Source organism: Rhinichthys klamathensis, unplaced genomic scaffold, assembly GCF_029890125.1.
Source record: "Rhinichthys klamathensis goyatoka isolate OS25496 unplaced genomic scaffold, OSU_Roscu_1.1 h1tg000018l_1, whole genome shotgun sequence".
Classification (NCBI taxonomy): domain Eukaryota; kingdom Metazoa; phylum Chordata; class Actinopteri; order Cypriniformes; family Leuciscidae; genus Rhinichthys; species Rhinichthys klamathensis.
Window position 1 is genome coordinate 3,140,711 of NW_026606569.1, and position 27,469 is coordinate 3,168,179.

General features: G+C 37.9%; 1 protein-coding gene across 2 annotated transcripts in view; it reads right to left on the reverse strand.

Moving 5' to 3' along the window:
• Nucleotides 1-2,334: 2,334 nt before the first annotated feature.
• Nucleotides 2,335-27,469, reverse strand: part of LOC130070402 (gastrula zinc finger protein XlCGF8.2DB-like) — a 124,629-nt gene continuing 99,494 nt past the window's right edge. Inside the window, exons 2-3 of one of the 2 annotated variants that reach the window (XM_056234783.1) lie at nt 11,684-11,834; nt 2,335-4,373 (exon numbers count right to left, since the gene is read on the reverse strand). In XM_056234783.1, the coding sequence (XP_056090758.1) occupies nt 3,211-4,373; nt 11,684-11,768 (1,248 nt within the window). In that variant the 5' untranslated portion in view covers nt 11,769-11,834 and the 3' untranslated portion in view covers nt 2,335-3,210. The remainder of the gene's footprint in view (nt 4,374-11,683; nt 11,835-27,469) is intronic. The other variant, XM_056234788.1, reaches the window with a different exon arrangement.

Sequence of the window (27,469 nt, forward strand, 5' to 3'; positions counted from 1 at the left end):
AAATTATGTCATAAAGTGGCCTGGGTCTGTTCATGATGCACATATCCTGAGAGAGAGTGCTTTAAACAGAGAGCTCCAAACCAACCGACCGGATGGCATAATATTAGGAGACAGTGCCTATCCACTCCTACCATGGCTGATGACTCCTTTTTTTGCAGCAACCACACCTGCGCAGGTATGCTTCAACACTGCTCATTGCAAAACAAGATGAGCAACTGAGCGTTTAAATGGAGCTCTGAAGAGACGCTTTGCATTGCGAGTGCAACCACAGGGAGCATGCAACATAATACTTGCGTGTATCATCCTACACAACCTCGCTACCAGGCGCAATTCCCTTTCTGTGATGTTTATGATGCACCTGAGCCTGTTGAAGAACCAGACCAACCTCTGGCGTTCCAGACTGATCTCATGAAATTGCGTATGTATGACACGCCAATTCGTATTTCCATTTTTGGCGTGCTATCAACACGCATAATCGCTTTTCAGCGTGTTTATCAACGCCGTTGACTTAACGTTACATTACTGTATATATAAATATATGACCTACCCCAACCCCGTCCCTAAACCTACCCGTCACTGGGGTTAATAGCATTTATGAGTCTTCCCCTACCATCCTAGGAAAAAAAATATCGCTCCCCAGATGTAGATCTACATTTTGCTTCGTTTCTCTCGGACATTTAACGGCGTGTACATACACGCGGAATCACTCGGACATTTAACGGCCTAGACATACACGCGGATAGCTCAAAATGCGTATAGATAACACGCCACTTGACTTGAAAGTGGCGTGTATGTTTACGCAAAGTCATGATGTCATGTTGGGCGTTCTGTCAGAATGAGGGACTGACTGGATGTATAGTAAGGGATGCAATTGTTAAAAATTATTTTTGACAGGCTCATCTCTGATGATTGTTTCTTTGAAATTAATATACGGTGATGAATGACAGAAAAATGGAATATATTATTTTCGTTTGTTATTGAAATCTGTTTGGGGGATCATTTTTATTTTTACTTTACTATATTGAATAGCTTAATTCGTAGCCTATATCTACTTTATCACTGTTACAATGGTTACACAAGTCAAGTGCAAAATATAAATAAAAGTATATACACTAAATGATACAAATTTATCATTTATGTATACAAAGGAATCCACCTTGAAATCCTACCCCCTGTTGGGATCAGGATAATCCTGCTTTTTTGGATCAAAGTTATCCAAATCCTACTGACAAGTTTTGAACAACACAAACTGAAGGTTTGATACAGATTAAAACTAGGATTAGATTCCATGATCTAATCTGATTTCAGATTCCTTCTTTCCCTTTTGAACAACCCATTTTCAAGATTTGATCCAATCCGATAACCAAAATCCAATCAGCTTACCTTTGAACAACTGGCCTGTCATGACTTGTTTTCCCAGATGCATCAGGAAGATAAGTCTGCTGGTTCAGTTCATGTCTGGGGGATGCATTATGAGGCAAGTAATCCAGAATACTCAGAGTGGTCTTTAATGAGCCAAAGAGAGCACACGTCACTCCTCTCCTCACAAAATTGCACTGGTTGCCAGTTGCCGCTCGCATTAAATTCAAGTCACTGACGTTGGCCTACAGAACAACCACTGGCACTGCTCCCTCTTACCTAAACTCATTACTTCAGACTTATGTGCCATCCAGAAACTTGCGCTCTGCAAGCGAATGTCGTCTTGTGGTACCATCTCAAAGAGGCACAAAATCTCTTTCTCTGACCTTTACCATGTCTGTTCCCTGCTGGTGGAATGATCTGCCTAACTCAACCAGAGCTGCGGAGTCAGTAGCCACTTTCAAGAAACAGCTGAAGACGCTTTTTCGACAGCACTTGATCCTGTAACACGAACACTTTCTCTTCTATTCTGTCTAAAAAAAAAGAAAAAAAGATTGTGCCACAAATACTTGTGTGAGGGGGTTAAGCTGAAATAACTAATTACTTTTGACTAATTAATAGGCTAGAAACACCTTGGATCAGTGATGAGACTGCTAGCTGGAACCACCTTCTAGAGGTCACCACCAGTGGCCATATTCAAATCCGGATTGACAATTTATGCATTCTCTCACTGAATGAAATAATGACCATTGCACTCCATTATTTGATTGCATTTTAAAGTGTATATAATTCTATGTATAATTTGTCATTTACATCAATATCTTTGACTTTGTATACAAACTTCCTTGCTTTTAATTCAGTATTTTGCTAGTCAGCTCCCGATGCGATGCCATTCTCTGTACGTGCAAATTCAAAGTGTCTGCTGACTGCGCTCGCACCATTTTAAACTCGTAATAAACCAGCAAAAGATCCTGATCGACAGAACAAGTTTATTTTTAGAATACATAACTCAAAAAGAGACAACTTTTCATACAAATATTTCATATATTCTGAAAGTGGGACCCACTTCCATATGGTGAAAATACTTGGTTTCATTACAGGTGACAATTCATCTATATCCAATGGACAAAGAGCCTAGTATTTTGCTGCCCGTCTTGTAGGGCTGCACGATATTGGAAAAACAGAAAAAAAATATAAAATTAACTTTACTGTATAAATTAAATAATAAATTAAAATGTATCTTTGTTAAAAGCTACAAAAGTGATTTTCCCTTTCTCTTTTGATGTTTGACTAACATTGGTGACAAACAGCTGCGAATATTAGGCTGTTGTCCCTTTAAGACGAATGCACGGATCCAATATAATGATACGCATCCGTTTTCTTTCTCAGTTGTTTACAACACATGACCAACTGTTTACAGGGACACTCGCAGAGACGGGCATTTTGACTTAATTTTGCGTGCACGTGTCTGTTCAAGCTCAAAAAGAAGAGAAAGAGAACTGAATTTGGCGTTCACGTGCTGTGTGTGGACAGACAACAGCGTGTGAGTTCCAGTCTTCTTGCGCTTGATGCTTAAAACTGACAGAACTTCAAAGTACATGCATTAAACTTTGCAAGTAATGCACGAATCACAATGCGTTGCAATCCGGGGAGCAGCTGGCCAGTACGAATCATAGATCAACTACAATCCCTTTAACTTCAGTTGCGACATGAGTTGTAGCCTAAGTGTTCTAGTGCCAATTTAAACACTTCCCACAAAATTAACAAAAATGGGGTCTCGTTTTTTTTATTACACGGATCAAAAATGTGAATCAAGGTTTACTTTACATGCAAAACTCTTTTCCACACTAATCACATGTTCTCTCCAGTGTGAATTCTCATGTGTTTTTTAAGGTTTCCTTTTGCAGTGAAACTCTTTCCACACTGTTGGCAGGTGAACGGCTTCTCTCCAGTGTGAACTCTCATGTGGGTATTAAAAGTTGTTTTTTGTCTAAAACTCCTTCCACATGTAGGGCAGGTGTAAGGCTGTTCTCCAGTATGAATTCTCATGTGGGCATTAAAGGTTGGTTTTTGTCTAAAACTCCTTCCACATTTAGGGCATGTGTAAGGCTGTTCTCCAGTATGAATTCGCATGTGAGCATTAAAGGTTGTTTTATATGTAAAACCTCTCCCACATTGAGGGCATGTGAAAGGCTGCTCTCCAGTATGAGTCCTCACATGGTTTTTAAGGCTTGCTTTTCGAATGAAACCCTTTCCACACAGTTGGCAGCAGAAAGGCTTCTCTCCGGAGTGAATTCTCATGTGGTTATTAAAAGTTGGTTTGTGTGTAAAACTCTTTCCACATTGAGGGCATGTGAAAGGCTGCTCTCCAGTGTGAATTCGCATGTGGCTTTTAAGGCTTGCTTTTCGATTGAAACTATTTTCACACAGTTTGCAGGTGAACGGCTTCTCTCCAGTGTGAATTCTCATGTGGCTTTCGAGGCTTCCTTTTTGAATAAAACTATTTCCACACAGTTTGCAGGTAAAAGGCTTCTCTCCGGTGTGACTTCTCATGTGGCTTTCAAGGTGTCCTTTTTGAGTGAAACGTTTCCCACACTGAGGGCATATGTAAGGCTTCTCTCCAGTGTGAATTCTCATGTGGCTTTTGAGGCTTCCTTCCCTACTGAAACTATTTCCACACAGTTTGCAGGTAAAAGGCTTCTCTCCAGTGTGAATTCTAACGTGCCTGTTAAGGATTACTTCTTGAGTGAAACTTAATCCACACTGTTTGCAGGTGTGAGGCTTCTCTCCAGTGTGAATTCTCATGTGGACTTTAAGATGTCCTTTTCTGTTGAAACTTTTTCCACACTGTTGGCAGGTCAAATAACTTCCATTTGCTCTTTTTAGTGAAGTATATTCAGAATGTGAGCAACTAAATGACTTTTCCTCAGTAATAAGATCATTCTGTTTGTCACACTGGTCTTTCTCTTCTATTTCATTCAGTTCTTGACTCTCCTTTTTCAGTGCCATTAGGTCTAAGGCAAAAAAAGAGAAATACAAATTAAGCCCAGTTTAATGGTACAAAGCAACACACATCAAAATCAACAGTATCAAAGCAACATGTATGTTAGATACTATACGCACTAAGCTACTAAGATAGGTGTTACATGCAATCTCAAAACCTCTTAACAATATTGTTAACTCTTAACTAAAAAATTTCAAACTGTCAGTTATCAAAAAACAAACACAAACTTGCCCAGAACTAAAATATTAAAAAAATACGAGCGGCCTAGGGGCCGCTCGTTGAAACAGGTCAAAGGAATCTTCAATGGAGGAAGACTCAGGCCAGCCGGCAGTTGGTCATCTCCTTGTACAGAACAGCAGTGTGGAGGAACGAGGGCGTTAGCTTTCAGGTAAGTAGCTGCGGATGACTGAGTATCTCCGCTTGTAGGACCACAGTGGGGGGGATTGGACAGAGGACCAGGACTCTCCGATGAAGAGCGGCAGACAACAGTAAGTGGTAGGCAGGACACGGGGATCTACAGTTAGGTAGCGGCAGTCAGTGGACTTTCTCTTTTCACAGGACAGCATCAGACAACTGAGTGTCACCTTTCTTTCGCAGGGCAGCAGCAGGCAGAATGCAACGGCGGATGACAGGATCTCTCTGTTCACAGAACGGCAATGGTGAGTACAGAATCCAGCAGTTAATAACTGAGTCTTCTCTTCCCACAGGACAGTAATGGCAGCATGCAGATCTTCACAACGACACACAGAGCTGAACTTCTCCTTTCTTTACCACAGCGGCATGAACTGGGACACCTGTACAAAGCTTTACCCCCAGCAGCTCAAATTGTTTCCTGACGCACCGCCGGGCTAGACGATCCCCGACAAAGATTTCAGAGTGCTGATAGCATTTAATTTTCCCATACTCGTGCATACATCAAACCACTGTAAATCTTCACACGTGCTCACTTCAATCTTCAGACACTGCAATGACACACCACTTCACAGTGAAAAGTATACCTTCACTCCACCTCGTCGGGGCCGGCCAATCCACCGTCGTGATCTTCAAAAAGGGGACATCAGGTTTGACGAACGATCCGAAGATCAGGGCCCATTCGTTTCTCTCACGATAACAACCTGTACATCCAACAATGCTTTCACTCGTTCAGTTCTCAATCTCAATCATGCCCGCGCCTCGACCGCACTTTATCCTTCCCGTCTCTGCTTCTGTTGCTGCCCCACCGCTTTTGCCTCTCTTGCTCTCGTGCCTCACACTTTGATCGCGACCGCTCTGCTCCTCTAGCCTCTTCAAGCCGCTGCTTTTAAATCCCCCGTTGGAGACACGCGCTCCAATGGCTGCTTGATTAGCCGCCGGACCGGCCTGGTGTCGCTCCGGAAATCTCCCCCAGGGCAACTCGTTCCGCTCCAAAAGTTCCTTCTATGTCACCCGGTGATAATAGCAGAGTGTATAAATGAAACAAAAGAAGGGATAACTAGTCATTTTCTTTAATTACATTCTGCCAAAAGCGAGGAATGAATTATTGGACCAAAACTTTCTGAACATAAGATGCTTGATCTCAAGGCATGTACTGTTACAATGTAACTGTGTTAAAATGCTTATTACACAAAGCTTTGAATGGCTGAAAATCATGAGTACTTAGCTCTTTCCCCAGCAGCGTTAAAAAAAATTACAGTCTTTTTGATCGTTTTCACAAAATGTTCATGTACCCCAGAATATTTTGTTGTATGAATTTCTGAACATGCAATGTGTCAAAAAAAGAAAGAACATTCCCTTTGCTTTAAAAAAAAGTTTATTCTAGCTTCATGCATTTTTTTTATCAACACTGGAATGTGGGTACATTTTGACATTGGTTTGGAACACACCAGCTTATTCATAACCTTAAGGCTAACATCTTTATGATAAAAGCTTAAAAAAATTTGATTTCAGGGGGCCTTTAAATGTTGATGATCGTATTATTTTACATATGCATATGATTAAATATGATATCACTTGTTTCTTCACCTTCGCATAACAGTGAAAACACAGACAGACAGATCGAGCACAGCGGAAAGAAAACATAACTAGAGGTTTTTCGCATCTCATGGAAAGAAAGCATTATTGTATACAGAAAGGCCTCGTAAACTGCTAGGTCTGCTTATTTTCCGATTTTCTTAGAAGAAAGCAAACACAACCCTAGGTATTTGAAACAGTGGCTAAATTAACTTAAATTAATTTAAAATAAAGCTTAAGATTCAGACGTTTCCCAACAGCACAGCAGTAATGAGTATGAAGAAGTAGTATGAACTTCTTTACTTGCAAGATTGATAATATTAGAGAGAAATTTAAAACCATGCAACTGTCTACTACAGTATTGCATCAGGGAGTGGATTGTAGTGTCCCTGAGGAAACTTTCCATTCATTCATTGCTATAGGAGAGGAAGAATTGTCTAAACTCGTTAAATCATCGAAATCATCAAAATCAACAACATGTATGTTAGACCCTATACCAACTAAGCAACTGAAAAATATGATTTCATAGATTCTCTTTCTTAAAAGGTACAATATGCAAAAACCACTTGCGATTTATTTTGTGTACTTACATTATCCCAAAAGTTCCCGTGGATTTGTAAATCCAGAGAAATTCCAGTTTCAAATAATGGCTTGTCCCTTGTCATTGTTGCATATCAGTGACATAATATCAGCTGGTTCTCAGACTTACTAACTCTACTAACACTAACCAGTCTCCAGAGGTGGGAAGTACATTTACTTGAGAATTTGTTGGCAAAATTGTACTTTTAAGAGTAGATTTAAATGTGGATACTTTTACTTCAACTCGAGCAATAAAAAAAAAAAAAACTTTTTTCTTTGTTACATTGGGCGACGTTCCGCTCGTTACTTTATTTTAACGTTTAATGTTGTTAAATGCGTAGTTTATTCCAAGCGCGCTGTACCTTTTTTCTGGGGCATGAGCGATGCTCAATTCACAAATTAATCACTCTTTTGAGTCGATTCTGTTCAAAAACTTCATCAAACAAGTGGGCAGATCTGTCTAAATTGGTTCGCAAATCCGTTTGAATGATTCCCTGCACGCACTGAATCGTCTGAAGCGGTTTCACACTCGGAGTCGTAACAGGAAGGTTTAAGAACATCAAGAGTGTTGGATGAAGTGGCCGTGGACCTACAGTCAAGTGAAAGCAAATCTGCAAATGCATCATATTGTTTGCCAGCGATGAAGATCTTTATTGGTTTACCATCTCTGTGAATTAATGATTCCACAGGACAATACATTCGATTTCATCTCATTCAGTTAATACATTTTACAACCAAACAGATTATTACGCCACGATAGCAATACTACAAAGTATGACATTACCCGTTTTTTTGAAATATATCCTTAATTTATACATTAAATAAGCTACCATTGTTCACAGTTTATGTTTAAATGAACACCTGCCATCCCGCGGTAATTTGTCTGTATTGCGCAGTGGCGTGCAAACTCGTCTTGAAAACGAATGCCTTTTCCTTCCTTAGTTTACCAGTTTAAACATGCTGCAGAAATATACATTTGATTACATTTTGGAGAACAGTCGGAAGAAGATCCGTCGATGTGCATTTGATCGTTAGATTGTGTTCAGATGTTCAGTAGCGGTCATGAGAAGAGTTGTAAAGAGTGTAAAGAGTTTGTAAAGAGTAAAGAGTCTTTACACTCTTTACACATGTAAAGAGTTTTAACTCTTTCTCCTCTGTGTCAATGGTTCCCTGCCTTTAAATGCCTTTGAATGCAAAACTCTGCAGAGTAACTTTATTTCGTAATTTTATAATCCGAATGTAGTTAAATAAGTTACTATTATACAAACCAAAGGACAGGCAATGATTTTTGGGCAACAGATGGCAGAAATAATGCTTGTCTCTTCTGTTTTTGTTGCAAAGACAGCCTATCTAATTATGATAATAAAAGTCATTTAAATTAAAATATCTAAATAATATCATGTTATATATATATATATATATATATATATATATATACACACACATACATATATGTGCCTATATATGATCCGAAGTAACTAGCTACTTGAGTAGTTTTTTCATTGGATACTTTTTAATCTTACTCAAGTAACTAATAAGATTATTACTTTTACTTTGAGGAAATATTTCTATAAGTACTTGTACTTTTAGTTGAGTACAGTTTTTGGATACTCTACCCACCTCTGTATCCGCACTATCCTCGGCGTCCGCTTGTAGAAATCATAGATATAATACATGGATTCATTAATTAGCGACCGCTTCAATGGGCCATTAACGTAAGGTGCTAATGAGGGATCTATGTGTGTGTGTGTGTATATATATATATATATATATACCTCACAAAAAAAAAAAAAAACGTAAAAGTAGATCCACAGAGTAGGCTTGCTACGGTAGTCGGTGTTACCGGTGTTCAGGCACAACACCAGTTTCATCACTTGTCCACCGCGACACCGCAAAAAAAAAAAATATATATAGGCATATATTTATATATTTAACGCAATTACGCAGTATCCGTTTTTTTCTGTCACCCGTTGACTACCGTTGTATGATCACGCTCTTATTAATGTGAATGATATTAAGCGCGACAAGACTAATGAGACCGCGCGCGCCCCACAGAAAAGACGCGCGTCAGTATCGAGTTCTCTTTCGGGCTTGAACAAACCATAACACACACAAATTATGCCAAAATGTCAGTTTTGTCGAGTGTCCTCATAAGAGCAGTCTTAAATTATTTAAATAAAGTCTTAAATTAACGTAGAGATTTGTGAGAAAATGGGACGCGTGTCGATCACGTCTCTGTCAGCAGCTGGTCTTAAAGTGTCATTAAAGTAAATCAAAGAACAAAGGTAAGAGAGTAAATGACTCACTCAGACCCGGAGCCAGGAGGATTATTAAACCGGTAGCCTAATAATCATGAAAGCACTGCTATCTTTAACACATCTCCGGCGAACGGCTTCTTCACGCAAAAGAAAAACTCTTCATGAAGCGCAGTGAAATTTAGCGACCTATGGCGTTTCCTGATGGATCGAGGTTGTTCGTTAACTTAATTTTATACGTGCAACTAACGTAACCTATAAGGACACTGACAACGTGCTGACAAACAGGACCGGTGTTGTAACACGCCGATTAACCGGTGTGAAAAAATCCTCACCGTCACATCCCTACCACAGAGGCAAGCAGGCTTTGGGAGAAACAGAGAAATAAAACAAGGATCAATGGTGTTTTCAGGCTGGAGAGACAATCTTGGCCTTGACAGATACTTAGTGTGAAATAGTGTAATCAAACAGGTAATAAAATTAAGCAATAAGCCCCGCAAAGCCGTGTTTAACAGTGGATTTAGAAGAGATAAGGGGCGTTGTCAGGCACGACGCGGAGCAAAACCCCCTTAGCTGTTCTAAATCCACTGTAAAACACGGCCTCAAGGGACTTATTCGTTTTATTGTTACAGTTACTCCATAAAAATATTTTAAAATTTCTTTTATTCATAAAAAAAACACCAGCAACAAAAAACATAACGTTATAACACGTGTGTTCCTCCGCCAAGGAATGTAGTTCCAAAGAGGTTGCCAAGCAACACATGCAGCAACAAAGAATCACAAACGGCAGTTGCGCAGTAATACTAATGTAATGCGCTCACAGGTGTGTGTTTGTTGAGTAATTTACAACAGCTTCTAACGCGGCTCAACCAATCAGAATCAAGGACTGGAACTATCCGTTTTATAAAAACTAATTTATTAGCTGATATATAATTTATATTAATTTATCGTTCCACTCTACTTCATAGCGTCATCAAGCTTCGTCTTTGTTATTGTTTTGAAAATGTGACCTCTGGCTGTGAAAAAAAATAAATTATTGACATTAAAGGTACAATATGTATCTTTTTCATTAGGATACCGAAAACTTAACTAAGTTGTTATTAAACCTCTTATTAAAAAATGCAACTTGGTCCTAAAGAATGTCAATTACTGGCCGATCCTGAATCTACCTTTTCTGTCAATTATGCTAGAAAAGGCAATCTCCTCACAACTTTATATCTTTTTACAAAAAAAATAAATGGTATCTGCGAGGACTACCAGTCAGGATTTAGGCAGTATCACAGTACTGAGACAGCTCTCAGAGTCACAAATGATTTGCTCTTATCATCCGATCGTGGTTGTATCGCTCTATCAGTGTTACAGGATCTTAGTGCTGCATTTGAGAATATCCACAACATTCATTTGAATAGATTTTATTTTTATTATTATTATGTTGGCATTAGTGGAATTAAATTTGCATGGTTTGCAACATCAACATCATACTTATCTGACCGTTATCAGTTTGTAGCAGTAAATGAGATGTCTTATCGATCACAAGTTCAGTATGGCGTACCACAAGGCTCAGTACTAGGACCGTTACTGTTCACTCTGTACATGCTACCATTAGGAGATATCATTAGGAAACATGGAGTTAGCTTTCACTGTTATGCCAATGATACGCAGCTCTATATTTCTTCATGCCCTGACAAAACTTACCAATTAACGGATTGCAAAGCTGATATAAAAAAATTGGATGACTAGTAATTTCCTATTATTCCTATTACAAAAACCTCAACACATAATAACCTAGAACAGTGTTTCCTAACCTTTTTTCAGTCATGACACCCTTTAAATTTTAAAAGAAAATTGTGGTGTTGTCACAATACTACTTTGATACGATACCTTGAAATATATAAATTTTCAATACCACAGGGAAGAACCACCTACTGTCATATAGATATTTTTAATAAAATCAAAAAAATGTTGTCCATCCATTGAAAGCCTAGGAACTTCTTCTGAAAAGATCACTGTATACGTTTACATATTTGATCAAGGCTTTTATTCATATATAAACATTGTTCAGTTACCATTAGAAAATCTCACCTAAATGTTTGCATGATTTCTACACCCTGTCATGAAAATCAATATTTTAAATGTTAATGCGTCTATAGCGCCATTCTGACGGGACTAGTTTAACATGGAGAGGTGGGGTAAAGTAATAATTAGCTTCTCGGTGATTTTAGTCCCGTCCGAATGTGCATCTCAGTAATCATTACGGACAATGTCAGTAAAGATTACAGCGGCTTTTACCTTCTGTAAAAGGTCCTGAAAAATGATCTCAGGTAATAACTAATCCTGTGAGAATAGTAAATGATTTCTATGCTACATAAGATTTCATTCAAAATGTTATGCAATAGAATGTAAATTTGCTCTTAGTGATTCTTCAAAAACATCATTTCTGTAGAGCCGGACTTTTCAATAAAGATCAAATGAGTTCAGCTTTGAGAATGAAACCAACCTGTGTGTTCCTCAGTCTCTTCATGTTTGACTTTGAATGTTTCTTCAATCTTCACTTCTTCAATCTCCTCTTTAATAAACGCCATCTTTATAATAGTGTCACATGGATCTCAGTTGCTTCACTGGGAGTTTTTCCTGTGTGTTTGGACACTCTGTCCTGTTTTGGATGAGAAAAAATAAAAGGAAGAAAAATAAACACTAAACTAAATCTCTGAGAGCGTCTCAATCAGATCTAGTTCAGTAGTTCAGTTCACTGGTAAGAGAGTCAGTCAGAGAGAGAGTTAATGGACTTAAATGACCTGATTAGACTAAAAACACTCTAAACTAAATCTCTGAGACTGTCTCAATCAGATCTAGTTCAGTAGTTCAGTTCACTGGTAAGAGAGTCAGTCAGAGAGAGAGAGTTAATGGACTTAAATGACCTGATTAGACTAAAACACTCTAAACTAAATCTCTGAGAGTGTCTCAATCAGATCTAGTTCAGTAGTTCAGTTCACTGGTAAGAGAGTCAGTCAGAGAGAGAGTTAATGGACTTAAATGACCTGATTAGACTAAAAACACACTAAACTAAATCTCTGAGAGCGTCTCAATCAGATCTAGTTCAGTAGTTCAGTTCACTGGTAAGAGAGTCAGTCAGAGAGAGAGTTAATGGACTTAATTCACCTGATTAAACTAAAAACACTCAAAACTAGCACTACAAATTAAGAACATAAAATATAAAAAATCTTTGTTTAGTTATTCTTTATATTATTGAATTTTGTACATTACATGTAATACATTACACAAATAATCAATGTAAAAGTTGTCATTATTCATGTTTGTTGCATTCACACTGTTTTTACCGAATCACTGAATCATTTTGCGAAGCATTTGGTTCAAATGACTCAGGTTTGTAAAGCTCTGTTTCTCCATCGTTACATCTCAGTTAGTCATGTTCCCAATTAGTTTTTACGCCGTTTTGTTATTGACAAAGTAAATATGCGCAAAAAAAGTTTAAGAAATGTGCTGTCTCCAGGCTGTTTCCATCTAGTTGGCCTTTTACCGATTAAATGGTGTGTGATGACGTCATCCCTAAAAAACTAATTGTTGCATTGCTAAAAAAAAAAGCTGCTTTTGAGCCATAAATAATTTCCCGTATCGCAAATTATATCGTTTCTTTAGCATTCTAAATATTTGTAAACTGCACAGAGAAATGAGACGATTGAAATTAGGCTACTAGTTACCATTTCTATAATGTTGGGGAACGTCAGAAGACGACGGGGAAGTGGAGCAGCTCGTTACGGTCTATGAAAAGATTGGCATGGGAAATGTTCGGTCCTTTAATGCCTTGACCATGCAGTCAAGCCAGTCGTGGTTTGAGAACGCAATGCAGGGCTCGACATTAACGCTTGTCCAGGACAAGTGGATCTTTTGAAAGGGGCAAGAGAAAGAGAAATGCACTTGCCCGACTGGACAAGTAGCCCGATTAAAATGTCAATAACAAAAAATTAAAGTTGAAGTGTGAACTGTTTAACGGGGTCCCAGGGCATGCTCCCTCATGAAGTTAATTTGTCTGTTTATTTTTTTGCAGATGTTATATCATCCAAATCTTTTCAAATTAAATTTCTGTAATTTTAGTCTTCAATTAAAACTCATACTGAACATGTACATTTCCTGTCATCTCTTGGAATATCTGAATCATGTCTTTCCTAATTAGCAGAAAACATTTTACACATTGGGGAAAACCAATTTAGTCAATAAATCAAGAAGCTCCATCATTTTAAGCTCTTGATTCTAACTTACTTGGCCTTATAAGTAACATTGTTTAACGATAGCATATGGCAAATCCAGAGTGGGTCCAATAGTTTTAGACTTTAACAGAGTACCCACCTACAAGTTAACGCTTGTCAATGTAGCGAGGCCAGACTCTCTGTATGAATGAAATGTACGGAAGTCTGGTGGGACCAGGCTAACAACATCCCACAATTGTGATATAAATCTTTAGTGAAAAATCTATTCCCCTAACAGATTATCTATTATAAATTACACCAGTTAGTCAAAACTGACCACAATAAAAACAATTCCAGTAAAGAGTCTTTTTAGTGGCTGTTTTAGATCATGTTTAACTTTCTCTTTAGCTTTAGTTTTACTACATTCTCAATAGAATTTAAATGGGTTGCACATTACACAGTACACAGTACAGGTGACATGTGAGAAGTGGCGGTACGAAAGAAAAGGTGAGGGTACGCTTCAGATTAAAATATAGAAGTGCCGGTGTTTCCCAAATTCTGACCCCCGCCATATTATTACCCCCCTAGTAGCCTATAGATATGTTTAGGATTAGGGGTGGAGTTAGGATTGGACAATCATGTACTGATTTCTACAAGGGGGGAGGTAATAATTTGGCAGTGAGTCGAAGTTCGGCACAACACCGGCCCACATCGAGCACTGTGTATTAAATATATTTAAAACGATCTCATAACATAATTTAATGTGCAAGTTGTCATTTTTCAGTGTAGTCTTATGTTTTATTATTTTAATTGAATTTATTGATAAAATTAAAAAAAATTAAATGAAAGATGAACCATATATTTAATAAAATAAGGGGGGCTTTATAAATGTAAAAAAAAAATGCCCTCGGGAAAAAACCACAAATATGTAAATTTAAATATTGCTTCCGAATAAATTATATTTACACGGAAAAAAAAAAAATCCACACAAGCAACTTTTTTACTCGTATAGGCTAAGTGAATGACCGATTTACACATGACAAGGCTTAATGTCGAGCCTCTTAATACTTAGTACTAGACCGATTATTTTTTTAAATTTGAGAAACAACTACCTATTAAAAATGTATACACTGTAAAAAATTGTGTGCAATTCTTTTAGTGGCTTTAACTTGAAATATCTCAAATATCCATGTTGTCACTTAAAACAACTTCACATTTTAAATTTCAATAATTTTCATATTCATTTGTAGTCTAATCAATAAAAAAAACGTTTAAAAAATAAGGATAAATGATGTTTAAGATGTTAGGATAATACCTTATTCTTAAATACCAACAATATGAAAATTATTTTAGATACAATTTAATAATATAAATATAATAGATTATTAATCCGCATTTAAACTACAGAGAAACGGAGCTTTAACGGGATCAAAAACACGAACACATATGTAGGCTAACTTTAATTCTGTGACTACATTTATATGTGGTAAAGCCGCTTTTCTCGCAAAAAAAAAAAATGTTCCCAAACTACTGATAACATTTGAAGTATCGATATAGAATTTATGTGCTAAAGTTAAATGGAAAAAGATTGTCGACACTAGAGAAATGTAATCGATAAATGGCATTTCCGTCAGCTATGTACATACAAATTTTGAAGCACAAAAATGTTTTTTCGCAAAAAATCCTTAGATGGAAACATCGCTGGTGACTTTATTAATTTATCCGATAAACTGGGAGCGAACTGAGACGCAGCTTCTCTGTTATTCATGCGCTTCATTCTTACAAAACAATGCTCATTAATGCTATTATATACATTGCAATGTTACATTCGAAAATAATCAATTCACTTCTAAGTTCTCTATATAATTGTACGAACAGCTTGTATTGGTTCAAACACTTTAAATGATTATAAACACAAACCTCTCTTCAGCAGAATCACAGATGCGGAGCGCGGCGCAGCCTTATGACGTAATACAAACGCACCAAAATAAAAGCTCTGTTCACACGCTTAAAAAAACTAATTAAAATGAGATAAAAATAGAGGCATCTGTCAGAGTATTTGTAATTTTCTCAATTAAGGATAAAATCAAGAGATAAAAAGATTGGAAAGAATGTTTAAATATTCCAAACTCATTAAAAATGTGTAGGTCAAAATAAATGTGTGGTTTAATATATTAACTAAAACTGAATCATTATCACAATATATCCATCTTAATATATTAACTAAAACTGAATCATTATCAGAATATATCCATCTTATTCCATCTGATATCCCCAGAATATAATGTCAATAAATAAAATAAAATTTCAACTATTTTATTAAATTGCATTAGATAAAAGGGCATGTAAAGGATTACAGTGAGTGTCTGATTTGAAAACTTTAATTGAAATGGTTTACAATCATTTCATCTAAATAATGAAATCTGGTTAACATGTTCCTGGATTATCTTTATTAAAATTAGCATTTGACTGATGACGTCACCGAGCTGAGAGGGTGTACGAAGGCCTAGCTCCCGCATATTTCGAATTATATTCAAACAAAAAATAATTTTCACAACGGTTTGAGGTTATATTTCAGAGCATCAACATGTCTAGCTAGGACAGAGGTACTTTTCTGACTGAAAAAGGTCCAAAAGGCCAAAAGGCACATGTGAGTGTGGTCACTCCCTCAAACTTACACGCAAAGTCATGGAGTGCTTTAGCAAAGTCTTGAATGAGAAGCTGTCTATGTTCACGAATACTTTGAATGCTATTTCGCAACGCATCGAAGACAACACCAAATGTATTAACGACGCAGAGAGCCAAGTCTCCAACATAGAAGACAACACTATAAGAATTCAAAGGCTGAAAGAAGGTTCGAAGGTTCTCAGCCCAATGTATTCTTGGCGTCACTTTAAAATGAAAAGCTTTGGTCCACAGAGGGGTGACGGACCGAGACCAGTGCTGATTATTAAACTCCACAATTTCACAGACAAGCGATGCATAATGTCTGCTATGAAGGCCAAGCGCTTTATCGGACACATTTGAACCTACTTTTTTTTTCTCAATTAATTACCAATATATCATCATTTTTTGTTAATCACATAATTATTGGAGGATACTTTAATTGTGCGCTCAAACCCATGACCTCAACCCTCCTAAACATACAGCAGCTTCGAGACAGTACATTAAATTGAAGCTTTGTGAAGATTTGGGCCTGCTTGATGCTTGGGGAATCATAAACCCTAAAGTTAGAGACTTTACATTTTATTTACACCCGCATAAGAAGTCCTCTAGAATAGACTATGTGTTTGTGTCCAGACATATCATGGATAGAGTAAAAAACTGTGCTATAGAGTAGACATATGTGATGTATCTGATCATAAGTCAGTCTCTGCAGTTGTCTCTTCACCTTATCTTAACCCTGCATCTCGTCATTGGCGACTACAATCATTGCTTCTTAGTAACCCAACATTTTCTTGAAAAAGAATGGGTGTTCTTTATGAAAAACCAACAAACAGCCTGATATAGATCCATCTCTCCTTTGGGAAACAGCAAAAGCTTTTATAAGGGGGTCAACAATATCTTATTCTGCAACACGGAAAAAGAGTCTTATGGAAAAAAAACTTGAGTTAGAACACCTTCTTAAGGATTTAGAGAAGAAGTTTATTAAAAAACCCTCACATGTTTTACGGAAAGAATTAGATGCAGCTCGCTCAGCCTTAAAGCAAATCTTAACTATAGGAAGGCGGAAACCTCAATGCTCTCTGCAAGGCTGAGGCTTTACGAACACGGCAATAAGCCAGGCCGTTTACTACACTCTAAAAACTGCTGGGTTGAAAACAACCCAATTTGGGTTATTTTATAACCCAGCTGCTGGGTCAAAAAGGGCCTCACCCAGCGCTGGGTTATTTTAACCCAACCAGTTGGGTTATTGATTTAACCCAACATGTTGGGTTATGTTTTCTACCCAAAGTTGGGTAGAAATTACTAAATTGTTGGGTTGAACTAACTAAACAATGGGTTGAAGAATACAACCCAAATTATGGGTCATGGGTATAATTTGGATTAAAAATTACTTTTTTCAATTAACTTTTGCATTATGAAAGCAACTTGTACAGTTATTTTATAAAATTAAAGATAATATTCAAAACATTATATCAATGCATGTTTGTATTTCTTATTTACCAATTAAAAGATCTTCAATTGACATGAGTTGGTCTTTAAAATATTTATTCATTTCATAAAGAATTTACAATTTAAAATGAATTCATTAGCAATTCATTAAAAATTAAGTTCAAGTTCATTCATATAGATAATTTACAAATTCGCCCAAAGTGCTGCACAATATCAGAACCAGAGAACACCATTTAAAAACAATAAAAAGTATATAGTTAGTAAAACAAACAATAGAACAAATATTTAATGCAAGAATGCAACAAATTTACAACAATCATGAAAATTCATGGGGGCGGGGGTTAAATGGAATTAAATTGAGCCCGGAGAATTTTGACCTCATTTGCCTCTTGTCTGGGGATATCAAAGAGCGCTGTTTGGATAAACTCCCAAACTTTGCTGCAAACTTTGGGGTATGCGATGTCAAAAACAAAAAAAGCCTTAAAGCAGACATCTACAGCTCCCAGAAGGGAAGGGTGCTCCAGAGCCGTCCCATTGATGACAACAAAGGCCTGGGAGCACTGATGTCCGTCCCCCAACAGGAGTACAAAGGGGTACTCTGTGGGTGCCTTTATCAGGTATTCCGCCAGGTTAGTTCCAACCTGTAAGAAAAACAAAACAAAAGGAAGTTGTTTGAACAGGTCAGGTACTTGTAACAGCAACAGCAATATCACCAGAGTTGTCATGATTTTACTTAGCTTCATAATAAGGAAGAAAAATAAATTCAGGTAAAAATCATTGTAACTTACAGGCTGAACATCAATAAAAGCCCTTCTGAGCTCAAGGTGGCTGGGGGCAGCAACACTGGGAGCAGCTGCAACGCAACCTCCCCTTGTTTGTCTGTAAAATATATATGATAGATTCATCAGTCAAATACAACAGTACATTTATCTTATGGTTGGAGGAAGGAAGATTTTTCACAATATAGGACAAGTGGGTAACACTTATTGTTTTCCCTGGTAACTAACCAGTAGTCCCCTAATAAGGCTGAGTTGGGCGTTCACCAGTAAGTACTGGTTAACTGATTAGTTCCCTAGTAAGTAACCAGTATAGTTCCTGTTAGTTCATCTGGTAACACTTTACAATAAGTGACACTAGAATGCTTAGTTACTAGGGAACTCCGTAGGGAACTAATCAGGAACTAATGGGTAGTTCCCTAGTAACTAAGCATTTTTTGTGTACCAAATTGTAAAGTGTTACCGAAAAGTGTTCGTTCATTAATTGTTTGCAATACAGTAACAATAAAAAATGTATAAGCAGAAGAGAAGTCTCAGTGTCCCACAAGCGTAAATCTCAAATCAACATTCTACAAATAACATTACCTGCTGAAAGAAGATCAATGTTTTTTGTGATCTCCGTTTTTTCCTTTTGTGCCAGATAGATGATCTTTGGGGCGAATAGTGTGTTCCAATTTGCTGTCAATTTGTCTGGGGCCTCGGGCTGCAGCATCACAAAATCTTGGGATATCTAAGTCCAGGAAAAGTGCAGGAAAAGTCAATGATTTAGTAAGCAATGGGGCACAAATATTTAACAGGGTCACACATACGATTTGAGATGCAAGCTCACCATTCCGGGCGTGTCCACTAGACGTGGAAACTCCATCATTATGTTCACCACTGCCTTTGTTCCATTTGCCCGGATCCACTTGGCCCTGTGGATGGCCGTCTCCTCCATGTAAGCAGCCACCTGGCTTTGTGGCCACACATTACTCTTCAACCACTCGGTTAACTGGACCGCCCAGTCCCCGCTTATAATTTGTTCTGTCATCAGCAGAAAAATCAATCAATTCCAACAAGCAGTGATCGATTCCAAATTAACTTGTACACTGGTATGTGGAGATCTAGGCACCCTTCTGAGGATTCATATCTCTACCTACTGCAACATTGAATGTCTGTTTGAAAAGCACTCAGTACTCAGATACAACCAGAAAATAAATGCTATGAAATTTTTTCAGGAGTGTAAATTATCATGAATCTTCAGGGCCCAGTATTTAAAAATCTGAAATCCACATCAAAATGATCCGGATTTCTAAATCCCATCCTGATCCATGGATCAGAGTTCTCTATCAGTATTTCAAAACTTTGCTAGATTAGATTAAAATGATCCTGATCCTCTCAGATAGAGATTTCCAAATCCATACCGCCCCCAGGATCACAGACAGGAAACAGGAAGTGAGGTGTAATTTAGAATCTAAAGGCAGTGAGTTCAATATAATTCCTTCAAATGTACAAAATAAAAGTCATAAACTAGTTTTCTGTTGCATAAAGTCAGTGTTTGCTCAGATTCTCTCAGCTTAAGATCAGATCTCAGTGAAATCCAATCCACCTGGATTAATCAGGAGTGCCAAAACTTTGGCATGCCACTGTAGGTCAAGTCCAAAAAGTTATTTAAAACAGCATTGAAAATTACTTCTATCTACTCTCAGTTGCATTGATATTAACTGGATTGAAATTCAAGGGCAAGACATCTTACTGTACCAGGTATAATCCTTAGTGGCTTTTGTGGCACTTGTGCTGCTGGCCCCCGCTTGCCACTTCGGATTCTTTTTCGGACATTCCGGAGGCGCTCCTCCAGGAATCCCGTGGCAGGTTTATGGTGCCTCCCAGGGGTAAACCATGCATCCTCAAGTTTAGAAGGTAGAAAAGGAATATATTTAGCTTGACATACCAGCAGAATACCAGTAAGTATTTTTTATTTCAGACGCAAAGGTGGTCTGTAACAAACAGACAGACAAAACAGAGTAATGAATACTACAAATGTCTCCCCAGTGCTTTCAGACACTACTCTGATAAGGTGTAATAAAAACGCCCAGTTCATTTTTTGAGTCCATGACTGTCATTATATGCCAGCTATAATTTCTTGTATTTGGCTGTTGTCTATTTCCACCACAAGTGATCAGTTTAGACTAAGTTTATACAATTGGCTTTAAACAAAACTGTTTTAACAAAATAACTACACATTCCAAATTCCCGTGCAACTTTTTGTGAGTGTAAAATTGTAATGAGGATAATAACTTTACTTACATAGCCTGTGCCTTGGCAGTCGCGCAAGCTTGTGAACTGGTCCACTATAGCCTTTGCCAGCATTGCTTTGGCTCCTGAATTTGGACTGGACAAGAACAGGAGTTTAAAATTTTGGGTGTGGCAGTTCTGTTTTATATACAAGATCTGTCTTGTTTATTCACTTATGTGAAACACATAACACTCTGAATCAAGATAGAGGAGAGAGCTGAGAGTTAAACCAGAGGGAAAAAATGAGAAGTACCTAACCTAAGCATGATTATGGTAGATATCACGATCAGCTATGGCAATAGGGACTAGTTGAGTACAAAAAGTAAAGGGATAATAATAGGCGCTTCAAGGAACGAATGAAAATAGTTATCAATACGAACAAAGGTAAGTAACAAGTAGCTGCTTACGGATGGGGTCAGGGTATTGGAAAGGGGGATAGAAAGTAGTGATCTTACTTTTCTTCGTAACGTTCAATTAAGTGAGAGACGAGGATCCTGACCATCAATCTCCTCTCAGATATGGAAACGTGCTTGTGTTCATCTAGACTCACAACCAAGCTTTTCCCTCAGGTGTCTTATTAAGGAATTCACGGATATTCTGCCAAAAAAATATAAATGTAAAAAAAAAAAGGTGTTAACTCTGAAGTTAACCACACTTAGTCTCCCAATGGTCAATGCAGTTTTAGTCTTTTTAACAAGTGAACTTACAAATGTTGCTCCAAGCTCTTCAAAAACATGGGTAGTGGGCTCTAATGGCAATTCCAGGGCTGGAGTGGCACCAGCCGGTTCAGTTTGGGGGTTTGAATCCTTTAAAGAATGTAAAAGAAATAATGACTATTGCACCAAGGTGAAATGTAGACATGGAATAAATTGGTTAAATTGTTCTAAACAAAAAAGGTTAAGTTGTAAGGTACTTACAAGATGCATTATATATGTGTTACCGATAATTCCACGGCAGTGAGATTACATATTGTATTGAACATCATCAGAAATAAATGAGGTGGCAAAAGGACAAAGCTATAGACAAAATGTAGTTAAGATCAACTAACTATATACAATATTCCTACAATGCATCTTATCTAAAATAACTTGTATCTCAAAGAAATGTAGCGATCATTGCAACTCTCCTTGTGGGACCTCATGACATGTAGTGGGTGATGGTCAGCAATAGAATCAAGGTCAACAACTTCTATTGCAGAGGTAGCACACACGGCAAAGGCAAAAAAATGCCTGTCAAAGCCAGTAGTTTCCCAGTTTTTCACAATCACTCTGATGTTTGAGTTCACCATAACAATGCTCTTAATGGTGCCAAATTGAGGCTCACCATCAGCAGAGTGAGACACCAGAAGAGTCATCCCTGGCCTGTAGCGTGTACCCTTGTACTTGATCCAAGATGGCAAGTATACCTCTGTAAAAATGGCAACATCACCAAAGCCACTTTTGGCCTTGTCAAAATCGTCCATGGTTCCATGAAGAGTTGTGGATCCTTGTCCAACTTCTAAATCGTGAGTGAACAGCTGGCCAGACAACAGGGTGTAGCACATCATTATCTGATGTCTAAAGGCTTGTGTCTTGCAAATGTTGCGAAAATTACAAGTCACATACATGGCTTACGCGTTTGAAAAAGCCATGTTTCCCTTCAAAACGCATGCACCAAAAGTGAATCACTGGCCCCAGTTTTCTGATGGCTCCAGGGTAGTGCAACATGAAGTGATGTTTGGGCTTCAAGTGTCTTTCTGGGTATAGCTCTAAGAAAAGACAATGGTGTTCCTGAATCAAATAAGCCAAAAAGATAACTGACCCTTGAGTCAATTGAGGGGGAAACATCAGCTCCATACAGCTAAGTAATGAAAGAAGCAACTCCCAGTGTTTGTTTCCCTCTGGCACCAAATCCCCTATCATAAGGGGAAGCAGTCTCAGTAGACACCATGTCTGCGCTGCAGTTTGCCTAAGTGCCCCATCAGGATTTTTCAATTCTTGAGGCTTGATGGCAGATGGTTTGTTGCGGCAATCACTAAACCCATAATCAAAGCTGGTCAGTCTAAAGTTTAACTGCTCAAGGGTTATCAGTTTTTGCTCAATTAAAGAATTGATAACAAGCTTCATCTCATAACCACCAACTCCTTCAAGTACATCATGCATTACATCAGGAGTTACATTGTCAGTTACATGGTAGAACAGCAACTTGTTGAGGCAGCATTCTCTTTTGATGCCAGTTTCAGTTTGGTTGTTTAGTAGGGAGTCTGAGAGGTAGTTCACTTTATCACGCAATGATGAAGGATCCTCAAAAATCTGGACCCTCAAAACCTGTTTGTGCACCCTACACCATCTACATACAATATTGGCGGCAAAGCTTTCTGTGTAACCAAGGATACTGTTGAGCCCAAGGTTGTCCCCACAGACCTGAGCCACTCCAACCTTAACAGTGCCATTGAAATGTGGGGTCTCGATGAGAATACCATTAACCTCCATTTCTCTAATGTCATCCACAATTCGCTGTAGAACAGCATTCATCCCATATTTTTTCGCATCATCAGACTTGTACACTGCCAACAAGAAATGAGACTTTAAGCTTGAGAGATACTCTGGTGGCAAGCATTTAATTGTGAAATAGATAAAACCAAGTTTGTGGACAGATGTTTTTGAGCCTAGTGGATTTACCATTTCACAATCGTCACAATAAATTAAGAGTGGAACAGAGAACTCCTCAGAAAAAAGGTGATTGGTTCTAAAGACTTCACCATCTCTAAAATCCTCAAGGGCTGTAGTTTCAAGCTTTCGCCAGTCACTGATTTTCTCCATTGTTCCAGGAGTTTCCAAGATCAGTTTTAGCATAGGCTTTAGTGGAACATACTGAAAAGTGTCCCGAACAGCCACTTGTTTCACAGTTCCTGTCACTCCATCAGTTTCTTGTGTATAGGAAAAGCCAGGGAGAGGTACTGCCTCTGGCTGTAAAAAGTATCCAGACTGAGAAAAATACTTAATTTGCTTGTAATCTGATTCAAACCCACGGAAAGGTTCAGCAGCTGCTTCAAACTGCTCCAACAGTTCTGTCGCGTTTTGATTCTCAAATTGTCCGATCTCTCTTAAAAAAGAGACAGTTTTTCTTTTCAGGTTACCAACTATGTCTTTGATGAGGTGTGAGGTGTTTTCTACCACATCCTTAATTCCACTGAATGTTTGTGATGATTTCGACCTCAGCCTAGCCAGGAAGAGAGCAACTCTGTCTGTTATACTTTCATCTTCAAGCTCATCCCACTGCTCCACTGTACTCTATCTATCTTCCACCTCACACAATCCACTGCATCCCACCTCACATAATTCATTAGAGTGTGGATCTAAGGAAGTTGACTGAGCAGGCTCAACAAAGCTTTCATGCTCTGGTTCAAATTCAACAACATGCCCTAAAAGGTGTCTCCTAAAAGAACGTATGCGTTCAAAAGGCCGATGGCACCCAGTCTGACCACACTGGAAATAATTTGAGGTGGAATAAATGTTATGCCTCATTTTCAGATGTGTAAAGAATGTTCTTAAGTTGTTGCCTAAAAATCTTTTACATTTAAAACACGTGAAGCCCATTTTGTCTAGGTCTTATCCTTAGCGTACCTCAATGAATTTTTTAAAATGCTGCTGAAACCTCAGCCGGGGCCCAAGCTGTGGTATCAGGGTGACCAAGTCGTCTCCACCCAGGAGGAAGAAGCTTTGCTCTTCAATTTGATTGGGTGCAAAATACACAACATTCATTTATTCAACCAGTACTTACAATACAATGCAGTATTACACATGAGAGAAAGAGAAAGAAAATTGGCATGGTGTTTAATTCTAACAATGAAATGGATTGTTACATACCTTCAAATGCAGGGATTAAATTAATAAGGTTCCACTCAGACAGTTTGTCCTTCACAAAATTATCCATCTATCAGAAAGACAAAGACAAAGAAAAAGGACACTCAATAAATATTTGATTACATATAGTTGATTGCTTAGAGTTTTGAACTAGTTAAAAGACAAGTTCTGTGTTCAAACATGTTATTACTCAAAAGCAAAACCAGTTACTGTCGGCCGTAACAAGGCAACACCAAAAATAACAACAACTAAACTGTCTACTAGTCTCATAATATCTGCCCTTGTCATTCACACATCATCAGAGAGAAGAAATGTTTTTTTTTTCGGTCTGCTGTCAGCAGCGGGGGCTGCAGAAATAATTTGGGGTGGTAGTGACATGCCCCCACGGAAGAAAATTTTGAAAAATAACCCCTGAAATGCATACATTTTATAGCACATTATAATGCAACTTGTAGGGACGCAGATGGTTTCTTTGGTCTGTTTCTGACGCGTGCCTTTGTCTTGAATAAAATAAATATTGTCCATACCTTCAGAATAAGTTTCGGATAAACCAAATCCATTTATTGTCCATTTGGTATTGCAAACAACAAAAAGAACGAAAATAAATACTAAATCAAAATATCTGATTCAAAACATACTGTTAGGCATGAGCACATTCTTTCAATCCAACTCTCAACACGGCACGGTCAAAAAGTTTGTTGACCTTCCATCAGCGCACCTGTAACTCATTATCACCTTACTTAAATATACTCAAAATACTCATACGCCCTCTAGTGTCACGAACAAAAAATACAATTCAAAATAATGGCTCCAACATACCGGCCCCTGAACTGTTAATGACATGGGGCATAAACAATTCAAAATCATATATTTACATAAGGAGCCATCAAACAAACCATTATACATAGGTACATTTTTTTTAAAATGTATATATATATATATATATATACATATCTATATATATATATATATATATATATATATATATATATATATATATATATATATATATATATATATATAGATATATATCATGCATTTAAACCTTCCCTTTATCACATTTCTAATAAAAGACAAAGTTTTGTTACTGGTCTTACTATTGTGTTTGTTTTGGTTTGAACTCGTACAGATCTAACTAAACCCCTCTTATCTGGGAAAGTCTCTAGTACTCTTCCAAGAGTCCAAGAATTGCGTGGGGCTGTAGAATCTGCAATGAGTACAATATCACCCGGCATAAGATTACGTCTCTCTTTTGTCCATTTTTGCCTTTCTTGTAGCAATGGCAAGTACTCTTTTATCCATCTTTTCCAAAAAAGATCTGAAAGGTATTGTACTTGTTTCCATCTTCTTTTTACATACTGATCTGATTTCTCAAAAAAGACCAGGAGGATAGGTTGGGTTTCTCTTCATTGTAAGCAGATGATTGGGGGTAAGTGCTTCAAGATCATTTGGATCTTCGGACACTTTAGTGATGGGTCGATTATTGAGAATTGCCTCAGCTTCACACAGAACAGTGTGTAATCCTTCATCATCCAGCGTTTGTTGATTCAAAACGGAGGACAACACCTTTCTTATCATTCTGATGATGCGTTCCCATGCACCACCATGATGTGAGGCTGTGGGTGCATTAAAACTCCATTTAATTCCTTTGTGTGCTAAAACCTTGGTGATTTTATTTTGATTAAACTCCGCCAGTGCCCTTTTCAATTCTTTTTCTGAGCTGGTAAAATTTGTTCCATTGTCAGACCTCATTTGACATACTTGTCCTCTTCTGCATATGAATCGTCGCAATGCATTTATGCAAGAATCAGTGTCCAATGAGTATGCCACCTCCAAATGGACTGCCCTACTGGCCATGCATGTAAAAATTACGCCATAGCGCTTCACAGAAGTTCGACCTCTTTTTACATCAATTGGGCCAAAGTAATCCACTCCTACATTTGAAAATGGAGGTAGATCTGCAGTTATTCTTTCTTCGGGTAAGTCTGACATTTTTTGTTCACCTAGCTTACCTTTGTTTCGTTTGCAGAAAGTACAGCTTGAAAGAATTTTTCTGGCTGTCGCATTGGCTTGAGTAATCCAGTATTTTTCTCTTAATATAGACAGCATATGATTTCTTCCACTATGGCCACTCTGTACATGAATATGCTTAAGAATCAGCTTGGAAATATGCTGGTCTTTAGATAAAATAACTGGATGTTTCTTTTCTTCAGGCATAGCAGCTTTGCATAACCTGCCACCGATTCTCAGCAATCCATCTTCTAAAATGGGGCTTAACTTGTGAATAGAACTGTCTTTTCTGATTTCAGATCTTCCAGATTTCAGTGATGAAATTTCTACGCTGAATCTTTCCCATTGACAGAACTGGATAATAGCCTTTTCCGCCTCCGCAAGGTCGTCTGAAGACAAGGATTTTCCTCCATATGAAGCTTTGGTTTGTTGCAACCTCTTTTCCAACACATTGGAATCATTTAAAGTTGTCGTCAACTGTTTTCTTCGACGACTTACTTCAAGTAGAACTTTCTTTACTTTCAGCATCCATGCAACTGAAGTCTTGAGTCTTTTCCAATCAGAAAAGTAATTGATCAGCCTATGGGTTGCATTATTGGTGTCTTCAATGTTTACAACATTTGTTGAGAGCTCTTTCTTTAGTTCTGGATCATCATCAACAATGTTTGACTCAATGTTGTCATTTGACCATTTTGAAACTGGTTCTCTTAGAAACTTAGGTCCATTTAACCATCTTTTATTGGTTGTTAGCTGTTGTACAGTCATTCCCCTGGACGCATCATCTGCCGGGTTTTGTGAAGTATGAATATACCTCCACTGTGTCACATTTGAAGCTTCTCTGATGACAGAAATCCTATTACTTAACTGATCCAAGTCAGAAATCCATTTAACCCACCTTTGTTCAAGAACTTTGGGAATCTCATCATCCCAGTAATAGTTTGTTCTGCACAACTCCTGGAGGATGAGTTTGACTGGAAGTGTCAGTGGTGCAAGATATCCTAAAGGATCATACACTGAACTGATCACTGACAATATTCCACGTCTAGTTGGCATTCTT